The 11,517-nt window shown below is 35.9% G+C and overlaps 1 protein-coding gene across 1 annotated transcript; it reads left to right on the forward strand.

Annotated features, from left to right (window-relative positions):
- Window positions 1–7,341: 7,341 nt before the first annotated feature.
- On the forward strand, window positions 7,342–10,448 carry LOC18437996 (UPF0481 protein At3g47200). Its single transcript, XM_006848204.3, has 2 exons — window positions 7,342–9,089; window positions 9,834–10,448. The coding sequence occupies exons 1-2, from the start codon at window positions 8,145–8,147 to the stop codon at window positions 10,248–10,250; spliced, it is 1,362 nt and encodes a 453-aa protein (XP_006848267.1). The 5' UTR covers window positions 7,342–8,144; the 3' UTR covers window positions 10,251–10,448.
- Window positions 10,449–11,517: the final 1,069 nt, after the last annotated feature.

Consider the following 11,517-nt stretch of genomic DNA (forward strand, 5'->3'; position numbering starts at 1 on the left):
GTTTCAGCAATTAGCTATGTGCCTATTCTAGAAGGTTTCTGAGCATTATGGTCTTTTGAGTACCGTAATGCTCAATGCTCAAAAACATCATTACGATAATATTTTTACCATAATACTTATTACGGTGAAAAGATTATCGTAAACATTTTTTTTAGCATTACGGTACTCAAAAGACTGTAATGCTCAGAAATCCTCTGGATTTACAGTAATGCTCAAATTGCCGTAAACATTTCACAAGGTTTCTGAGCATTACAGTCTTTTGAGTATTGTAATGCTCAAAAACATCATTACGGTATTCTTTTTTAGCATTACGGTACTCAAAAGACTGTAATTCTTAGAAACCCTGAGCATTACAGTCTTTTGAGTACTGTAATGCTTAAAAACATCATTACGGTGATCTTTTTACCATAATAAGTTCCAAAAGCGTTATGGTCTTTTGAGTAGCGTAATGCTAAAAAAATCATTACAGTAATCTTTTTACCGTAATAAGTATTAAGTATTACAGTGAAAAGATTACTGTAAACATTTTTTGGAGCATCACGGTACTCAAAAGACCGTAATGTTCAAAAAATCATTACTGTAAATATTATTTTGAGCATTAAGTTACTCAAAAGACCGTAATGCTGAAAAACATCTACCGTAATGCTTATTACTTATGGTAATAAGTAAGTAATAAGTATTACGGTAAAAACATTATCATAATACTTATTACTTACTTCCTTAATACTCTTTACGGTAATTTAATTACCGTAATGAGAAATGTGAAATAAGGATCTCTCCGACGGGGCTCGAACCCGTAGATTCCGCCTTGACAGGGCGGTGCTTTGACCGATTGAACTATAATCTCAGTCTTTTTATTGAAAAACGATTCGTCGAACGATCCATTAATGCTTCAATTAGTCAAAACAAAAAAAAGAAGTAGTACCCCTGAAGTCCATGTCTTCCCCATACTAATAGTGATAGGAAAAATGTAAAAATAATACCAAAAAGAATGAACTAGGTACTCAGCGAAAAATTGAATAAGCTTGAAATTAAGTGATCTTAAACATATTTTACACATACCACATTATATAAAATTGAACTAGCTTGATCACATACTTTCTAAAAATCATATCAGCAAGCATTAGCCTCTTTACAAATTCATATACTTGATTTACATGTCTTTCGGTTATGGTCCATGATCCCGCATCGACAACAACTTAAGAGGCCAAATCTCATTGTACTCTATTTGCCTGCACCGTTTCTTTGGCCGACCCGCGGTTCCCCTTGCAGCTAGCGGTAATATTGTTGTATAGACATTCTCTGGCAACTTTAGTGCATCAGGAATTGGGTTGAAGGGAATGGAATATGCTCTACAGTACATTTGAACTGTGAAATAAATACCTCAAAAGTTTGTAACATCTTCATGCCTATGATCTATAGCGGTGATTGCATGACTGCACGACAACCCACTAACCTGCCACACGCGACAATTGCATGTATGAGTCGCCAGATTAACAACATATTTCTTATCCGCATTGATCTCATACATACCATCATGTGCCCATGTGACTGTATGAATGAATCTGGACTTATCCCTCCTCATGTTTATTACCTTTTGGGCCTTCGATGTAAGTACGCTGCTCCATTCTAGGGACATAGCCATCTTCTTTGAAAATTTTCTCATAAGCTTAACCCTTAGGCATTCAAGGAGTCTAATAAGGGGGCTTCCCTCAAGCCTTTAATATCTACCGATTATATAATTAAGAGATGTTCGATGTAAGATGATTGTATCTATGCCCCTAAAAATATGTGTTTGCCCAATATTTCAAATGTTGTAACATGCTCGAGTCATAGGCCTCAGCCTTTGCATTCGTAATCTTTGTCATGTACTCATCGAAGTCTGTTATAGACAATGCACGTGCAGGTTTCCAATAAAGTTTTGTAAGTGCCAGATTTCAATAGGTCTTTTTTAAGTTATTGACAAGGTGAATCATACAATAGCCTTGTTCACTAGTTGGGAATACTTTTTCAATTGCGGCTTGTAAACCTTTCTGACGATTTGAGATAATAGTCAATATTGGCAAATCAAAGCCTCTCGTTAAACTGCTCATTGAGAAGCTCTAGAAACCAAGTCGAACTTGGTGTATTTTCACTCTCAACCACTGCATATGCTATAGAAAATATATTTTCATTTGCATTTACCCCAACTGCAGCCAATAGTATCCTTTTGTATCTTCCCTTAAAAAATATCTCATCTAATCCCATAAGTGGCATGCAACCAAACATAAGACCATAAAAACATGAACGATTGCCTATAAACACACGCTTAAACCTATCATGATCATCTGTTTGAATACGGTTCCAGGGTTAGTGATTCAGATCTTATGAAGGTATTTGGCAAGATCCTCGTATTACTTCACGTAGGAACCCTCATTTATCTTTTGTGCAACCTCTTTGCCCCGCTATGCTTGTTGGTAAGATAGCATGACACCGTGATCACGTTGTATATCATTAACCACATATCTAGGCGTCAGATTGGGCATATCATTCAAACGATCTTTGATCTTGCTTGCCACCCAGTGGCTTCGGGCAAGCGGCTGATACGCTGGCACATGAGTGCATGTTTACAAATTTCTTCACCCTGAAGAAGTTTGTGTATTAACCCTCCAACAACGCACTTGCCATGAACACCCATTTGCAACATACCTTGCTTATACATGTCTCTCCTCGCTTTTTATAAACTTCATATTGAAGTTTTGTGATATGGCATAATCAATAAGGTGATTATGACATGCCTATATATCATCAAAATCCTGATCTTATTGAAGTACAATTTCGTAATGGTTAATCTAGAGGGGGATTTCTATCGTATCGATATCGTCGATATACCGCTTGATTTCTGAATCATGGGAATCTTCTACATCTATGGCAGCAACATCTTCACTATGAACTACTTCCTATGGTTGGGAAGTGCTGTAGGAAAAAAATTTAAGTACAAGTTAGAATTATCTTAACACAAAACATAAAATTAACATATAAGAAAATTAATTATTTTCATTGTAAACTTCTTATATGACCAATCTTGATGGACCATTATTGGGCGTTATTGATGGTCGATATTCAGTGCAGTCAGACTCAATAGGTCGGTTTGATACTTACATGACGATGGAAGAAGACCCTTCCATCATATTTGCAATGTCTTCATCATCATCAATACATATCATATTACTGTTACTTGGTAACCTTAGGTCAATATACCTAATAGTCATGGTACTTGGGGAATAATTTGATACTTTTGACAAGTGATCTGTACTTGGTCAAATGATGGGATCCCTTTAAAAAATATAACCTTCACGTCCCTACCATCATAGAAAATACATCTATCATTAGAATTCCTCTTAAAAAAACCACCAAAGTGTAAAACGATTTTCACTATGTTGTCTCCCATTATTGTTGCGTACAAGCTCAATCACTGCATAGAAATTTCAGATGGAAACAAATATAAAATACTTACAAGAAGTTTCAAAATACTTACATATAATGAAGATGTTGCATTATAGAGGGACATTAAATTGCAATACAGATGCCAAAATATAAATAAAATTACAATGGCCAATCCAACTACATCAAGTATTATAGAAAAATATTATTTTGATGGTCAACCATTAAATAAGTCTAAAACTTATTTATGCAATAATATAAATAAATCTAAAACTTATTTATGCAACAATATAAATAAATCTAAAACTTATTTATACAATATTTTAATCAAACTATATAAAGTACTATAAAAACAACATAATATATTGATGACATACCTATATAAAATGGTGTTGGTGTGTATATTTGATGCTCTCAAAGACCTCGTTCCAAGATTGATATATAATAGATGATAAGATGAAAATGGATGAGAGATATAGAAAATGGATGGGAGAGGGACGAGGCTAAGAACAAAGAAAATGCTAAAAAAATTATGAAAATAGGGTATTATGCAAAAAAATGGTAAAAAAAAGAAAAGGCGGGAGAGCATTACGGTTATTTTAATACCGTATAATATATGAAAAGTATTACGGTAGTTCGAGTGCCGTAATTGAATGTTATTACTTTACGGTAATTAAAGTACCGTATAAAATATTCTAAGAATTGCGGTAAATAAATTACCGTATAATGTTCTAAGAATTGCGGTAAATAAATTACCGTATAAAATTTACTAGTCATTACGTTATATAAATTACCATACTGTTCTTCACGATAAAAAGATTACCGTGAAGGTCATTTTCATCCAAAGGTCATTTTCATCCAAAACAACTCGAAAATATTGAAAAAATATGTAGATGAGGTTTTTAAAAGGATGGGGTTTTTTTTCCACCAAATGAGAATCATAACGATATGTAGATGAGGTTTTTAAAAAGATGGGGTTTTTTTTCCACCAAATGAGAATCATAACGATGAAGCGACGATGAAGTGCTTAACCTATCTTTGGTAGGAACTTCTTCAATGCTTTTAGTGTACACTCAAGGGCACCAACCAAGGCATTCCTCACGGGCGGCGCTTGCCACGTTACCCAACTGTTTATTTTGTACTCCGTATTTCTATTAATATGTGAAGATGTGGGACTATTTTCCTTCGCCCTTGTCTCTTGAGCATCTAATTGGGGTGAATAAACTAATGGCATTAAGCGGCAGTGTGAAAATACTAATACATTAGGATGAAAGTACACTATCTTTTTGCACAATAAATTGTACAATCTATATGATATGTGATCCAATATTTTTTTATTTTTTAATTTTCTAAATTTTGATATCCGTATTTTTCATTTTTGAGGGGAAAAATCTTCTCTTGAATATTTGTTTTGAACATAATTGTTTAAGTTTAAATGGTGGGGTTTGTACAAGGAGGTCAACCTTAAATAATTGAAGAAAGGTGCGTCTCAAAACTATGCCGAAAGATGTAATCTCGGTGTCGGAAAGACTTGCAATGTCATGAAAAAGCTATTGCTAACCCGATTTATGAAATTTAAAGATCCAAAAATAGTGGCGATCATGTTGATCTATAAACACTTGAATATCTTTAAAATGGTCGGTCTAGATGCGTTAAAAGCCGAAATATGCTTAGGATTTGAAATCCTTCTTTTCTTTTTCTTTTTTTGGTATCCATGAATCTTGAGGTCAAAGTAATTAATTTGAAGGTTTTTAAACCTTAGAGCGACCTTATTTTAGTTTTGTAGAATGATCATATAATCATCTCTTCTTTTCTTTTCATTTTTTTCTTCTTCTCGCGGTTGACCCTTTAAACTTCTCGTGGCAAAGATCTCTTATTCTCTTTCAGTTGGTTTCTTCAATTGGATTGGAAATGTGTGGTCTACGGACTTTCCTACTTTACTAATTAAGCGTATGCAATTTGAAATCTGACATATAAGCAAATATATGTGGAAAATAGGACTGGCCAAGAGTGAAACCCCAATTAGTATTGTGTAAGATACAAATAAGTATAATACCCATTGGTGTGCATGTTCACACTTGGTTAAGCATACACAAAAGAGCATCAACATTAATATTTTGGCATTGTATACGATGAGATCATTTATCTTTGGTACAGAGAAGTCACAATTACTTATTACCATCTGATGTGAAATCTGATAGCTTGGGTGTTTATAAAGTTCGAAAAAATTTCTTTTGAACTTTGAATTTGGTCAATGAAATAAATGCAGTCACCCAATTTCACATCCAATGGTCAAGATTAATTGTGACCATTTAGGGAAATGTTCTCTTTATATACTTTCCGTTATATTTTATGTACTGCATTAATATTATGTTTCTTAACATTGCTGTTGTGCATCCTACGTCCCATAATGTTATACTTGACTCTTTGCGGGAGGAAAGCATCAACCTTTGCGAATTCATGGTGACACCCTAAGAATCTGGCGAATATTGTAGTTCCCGACACGAGGCATCAATTGAGTCCATAATTAAAAGTTGATTGTGACTCGTCCTTAACAAAAGATTCAAATTAGGTGCAACAGAATCGAATTGGGCTCGTCTGTTTCCACTCTGTAACAGTAATTGTTGCTAGCCGTTCATGGGGTTTGTGGTGCGTTGAGATCTTAGAGTGAGGTGCTCCCAAAGATCAAGCATCCACAAAGCCCAAAACCAGTGGTGTTACTGTTACTGTTAATGATGCTTGATGTTTGATGTTGCATTTCTTCATTAGAAATTGCCTCAAAAAAAATCACGCCGATCCAATTTTTGCACTGCCAAACCTTGGCGGATAAGAACTCAAAATTAAAGTATGGAAACTCATCTCCGTGAAGATACTCGGGCCTTGGCTGCGGCAAGTAACTCAGACCAGTTCCAATGGACAAGCTATGTACCAAAACAAAAGAAAAAAAGTAATGATAATTTTTTTTAATGGTTAAAAATAACAAAAAAATCAAAGAGGCAATAGAAAGGTTGGAAGACTAAAAAGATAAAATGGATCTATGAAATACGGATTATTTGAACATTTTCATTTTTAAAATTAGAATATTTCATGAAATTTTAAAAAAGTGAAGAATTATGAAAGTTCTAAAGTCATCTTAAAACCTACCTAAACGATCAAAAAACTTGTTTCTAACAAATATAGTACTGTTTTTTCAATTTTCCTACAATTTTTTCAATTTTTTTTACACTTCTTACAACACTTATAATGGCGGGGCGAGTTGCTGTGGATCACACCCCCTACCCCGCCTCATCCACTTGGTGAGTCCTAGTAACTTGCTCGAGCAAACTTGGACTCAGGCAAGTCATGGAATGCAGCTAAAATTCCTTTATGTTCTTTTTTGAAACAAACAGAGGAATATTACTTCATGTAATCTCCTTCTTTTGGCAAAGTTGTACGGGAAACATCGATTGATGCTTCACGCAATCACAGTTGATGGCCCAGTGCCTGTTCTTTATTTTGCTTTGTTAAGAAGTTGGGATCTCCATCCCTGTATTTTGCTTTGTTAAGAAGATTAGTGTTTCCGCATCGTTTTTCAAGGAATGGAACAATCTATTTTTATTCATATTCACATTTTCTCTAAAAATGTAAATGAGTTTGTTGATTTCTCTCTCAGGATATAATTGGTTTGGGATCTCCGTAGAGAGAGAGAAAAAGGGCAAAGATAAGAGAGAAACCAACAAATCTATTCACATTTTTAGAGCGAAACCAAAATATTTATTTATGTTTTTGGAGAGAGAACTTTCAAAAGAGAAACCAACAAATTGATTCACATTTTTTAGAGTAAATGAGAGATACATGAATATGAATAGAGAAATAGGCTTAGAGAGAGAGAGAAGATAAAGGGGAAAGGGGAAAGAGATGGAGAGAAATATAAATGGCTATTTTGACTTTTATAAGATTTATTAACGAGAGCAATTTTGTTACAAATAAAACTGCAAAGCATAAAAGAGCGATAAATTTAAAGGGAAAGGCTTCTAAACTTCCCCTACAAAGTTGAAAGTGAAGATATATACTTCCCCCATCCAGCTGTCTAATTTAGATCAGGTGAGCCACTCATTGTTTCAACTACATTCGATGCTTCAGAGTATTTTATCTTTAAGTTTGTTCTATAAATTGTATGAAACTAAAATTTGGTAGTGTCATATTCTAAATGGGACACACCTAAAAAAAATATTAAATACAATTTTCAATAAAATATAATGACCAAAATACCTCTTCAAACATTCAAAGGTATTTTGGTTATTTTATTTTATTGAGAATATTTGTTTTACTATTTCGAGTTTAAGAGAGGAGTAGATCCTCAAAATTTGGTATCAAAATCTTTTGTAAGAACATTAAAAATAAAATAAGGAGAGGTGGCATTGTGATTGGGACCATCTCAACCGTCCATTAAATTAGAGGGTTGGATATAGGGAAGTATATAAGTTTTAGGAATTAGAAAAAGCATAAAAAACCGGCCCAAATGTAAAAATGAAGGATCAAGAAGCAACAGTACGAGAGACTCTTCAAAAGGGAGCATAAGGGGGAGAAGAAAAGCCAAGCTGGGAACAAGTTCAATAATTTCCCTACATAAACCACTTCATCTTAAGTCTCTGCATCGCCATTTCTCTCTCTGTTGATCGTCCTCCCTTGCAGTTAAAAAACCGAAGAAAGGTAGCACGGTCTGAAAGACCCAGCACCAAATGACTGAGGAATTGAACAAGCCGGGAGAGAAGCAATGGACATTAGAAATTAGCAATGTGGCCAAAGACAAGACGAACTGGGAAACTCACTGCATTTACAAAGTTCCCGATTTCATGGCCGACTTGCACAAGGGAGCCTTCACTCCCTTGCTCATGTCCTTCGGCCCCTTCCACCACGGTAATTCCCGTTACCGTGGCATGGAAATTCACAAGGCCAGGGCCCTCCACCGCTTCCTCGATCGCAGGCAGAAACCTCGCGAGTACTTTGAAAATGCCCTTCGAAAGGTGGAGCATAAGCTCTGGGCTTGCTATGACTGGCCTCCCGACTTTGCCTGCCTGGATCAGGCCAAGTTCTTGGAGATAATGCTCTTGGATGGCTGCTTCCTGTTAGAGTTTCTCAGAGAGGATGAGGAGAATGACCCTATATTTGGCAAGAAAAAGGCAGAGTATGTGTACCAAGTATTCAATGACATGCTGCTGCTCGAGAACCAGATACCTCAACTGGTACTAGAGACTCTGCTCGAACAGTCGCCGAGAGGCTTATACGACGCGATAAAGGGGTTGGAGAGGCTGTATCACATGGACAAGGCACAGGGGAAGATCATGTTGGAAGGGTTCAAGGAGATGGGTGCGCTGCATTGGTTGGACAAGGAGAGGCAGACCAAGTGGGAAGGCATAAAAGGGCCCGAGGGGCTCAAGGAGAAGCCGAGGTTTTTCAAGAGAATGTGCGAATGGATAAAGAGATTGTGTGGGGTCCCTCTGGTTCAAGAGGAGCAGAGTAAGGAGAATGAGAGGGAGACGCAGTCCTTTATCAAGCGGCTCACGACCACGAATCTTGACGAGGCCGGGGTGAACTTAAAAAAGAGCAGAACACGAGCCTTCAAGGACGTGAGTTTCAGTCATGGGGTACTGCGCATGCCGGCTCTAATCGTCGACGACCACACGGTTAGTTCAAATTTGAGCTCTGGGAGAGTTCAATGGGTTATTATCTTCCCACTCTAATTTTCTTCCTTTACTTTCATCCATTGAAATTATTGTAGAAAAATAATTAGCTCAAAATGCAAATGGAACTGCTATTATATTTTTCAAGTTTATGTGATATGCTTTTGCAATTTTATTTTTTATAATATTCCAAAATAATATTTACACATGACTTAACTATTATATGGGATTGTATATAATGACACCGTTTACCTTTGGTGCAGAGAGTTCATAATTACTTATAACCATCCAATGTGAAATTTGATAACTTGGGTATGTCACAAAGTTCAAAAAAAATTCTTTTTTGAACTTTTAGCTTTGTCAATAAAATGAATGCATTCACCGAATTTGACATTCAATGGTCAAATATTAATTGTGACCACCTTGTAGCAAAGGTGAATAGTCTCATTATATACGTTTACATATTATATTTACTAGTTTACTTAGTACTAGGTTAGAACGCAATATAATTGAGAACACAAAAAATTATTTATTATCTAATAGAAGCGCATAAGATCTATCCAATTCTCTCTCTTTTATAAACCCTTTTTATAAACAAACTTTAAGCTTTTCAGAAAGTACTATTTTATTTAATAATTAATATTCAATACATATGAATATCACTAGTTTAATTTACATAAATGATTGCCTTACCGAAATAAGAGAAATGACATTTGGGGTTATGTAATTTGTACCTGCCTGGTGTAGGGATCCGAGCTTTTGAACTGTATGGCGTTTGAACAGCTGCAAGTAGGTATTGAAACAAAGGTCTGCTCATATGTGGCCTTTATGGAGCAACTGATAGACACAATCAAGGACGTAGAGTTACTTGAGAAGGCAGGTATAATAGAGAACTACTTAGGGAGTCAGGAGAAATTGGCAGAGGTCTTCAATGGCATCTGCGATGGGATTACGGTTGAGGATGATTTTCTTCGCGGTGTGAGGATTCAGGTGAAAAGGCATTGCGACCGACGATGGAACAAGTGGCGAGCTTACTTTGTGCACACCTATTTCAGGAACCCATGGACGGTTATCGCGTTTATTGTAGGACTCCTCATCACTGCACTCACAACCCTTTCAACAGTCGTTTCGCTACTCCGATACTTCGCCATATCCCACCCTTGATGATCCTCCTGTCGTTGTTCAGATGTAAAGCCCTTGCTGTGGGTTTAATCTACATGTCTCGTTAAAGTGTGTTTGTTTGTGTGTGAAAGAGTGTTAATGGGCATCTGCATGTTGAGTTATTTGATGCCTTTAGAGTCTCTATGTCAAAAACATATAGAGAGAATAGATGGGTCAATGAAAAGGAAGAATTTCGATACCTTCTCAAAATGTATTTTCACTTTTTTCATGATAGTTGAGATTCTCGGCCCCCAAATTTTCGAATCCAAAATCCATCTATAAGATACCACAACGTTCCTGTCATTTAATTTGCGACGAAAAGAAAAAGTATGAAACTGGGACCTGTAATTTCTTTCCGCTTGGCCAAAGAGTTCCAGATCATGGCGTTTTAATTTCTTTCCTCATGGTCTAGGAATCAGAGCTCTTGAATTACACGGCCTTCGAGCAAATGAACCAAAATTGCCTGGTATGTGTGTTTTATGGACGACCTCTATCGACACGGTTGATGACACAACGTCTTGAGCATGCCAGTATAGTAAAGGACTGCCTGCTCACCTTGCGACACAACTAAATTTCCTCAATGGTACTGTTTCTCTTTTACCGAAATCTCCCACGCTCTCTCTTATGCAGATCAAGATGTGATTGCTATAGTTTTATTTCTAGAGATATCGGTAGATTTTTTGTTTATTTTATTAAAGTTAATTTTAAGAAATAAAATTAGTATGGTGTTTTTTGCATTAGTTAAGTAGTATGTATTTTTTAGGAAGTTAAGTCTTTTTTTGGGTATAAACAAATACTAAAATGACATCCTATTCAAACTCCATCTCTCTCTCTAAAACTCCATCTCTCTCTCTCTCTCTTCGCTTCTTGATGAGTTTACCAGTCAAGGGGTTTAGCTTGAGCTTGAACACAAGCACACCTTATGTGTGAGAGAGAGATGGAGTTTTAGAGAGAGAAAAATAGACTTTTGGGTTTTAGAGAGAGAGAGAGTTTTTGAGAGAAAGAGATGGAGTTTGAGTTTTAGGGAGAGAGATAGAGTTTTGAGATAGAGACGATGATGTGAGAAAGAGAGATGGAGTTTTGAGAGAGAGAGATGGTGATATGAGAGAGAGATGGAGTTTTAAAGAGAGAGAGAGAGTCATTTCATAAGTTGTTGAGGTCAATAATTCATGGTTAAAAGGGTTTAAGGGGTTAAAAGGGTTTAAGGGGTTGGAAGATAGAAAAGATTGAGTCCTTTTGTTTACAAGTAATATTTTCAATTCTTGAGTAG

This window comes from Amborella trichopoda, chromosome 6 (assembly GCF_054954075.1).
Source record: "Amborella trichopoda isolate Santa Cruz 75 chromosome 6, AtrichopodaSantaCruz75HAP2 v2.0, whole genome shotgun sequence".
Classification (NCBI taxonomy): domain Eukaryota; kingdom Viridiplantae; phylum Streptophyta; class Magnoliopsida; order Amborellales; family Amborellaceae; genus Amborella; species Amborella trichopoda.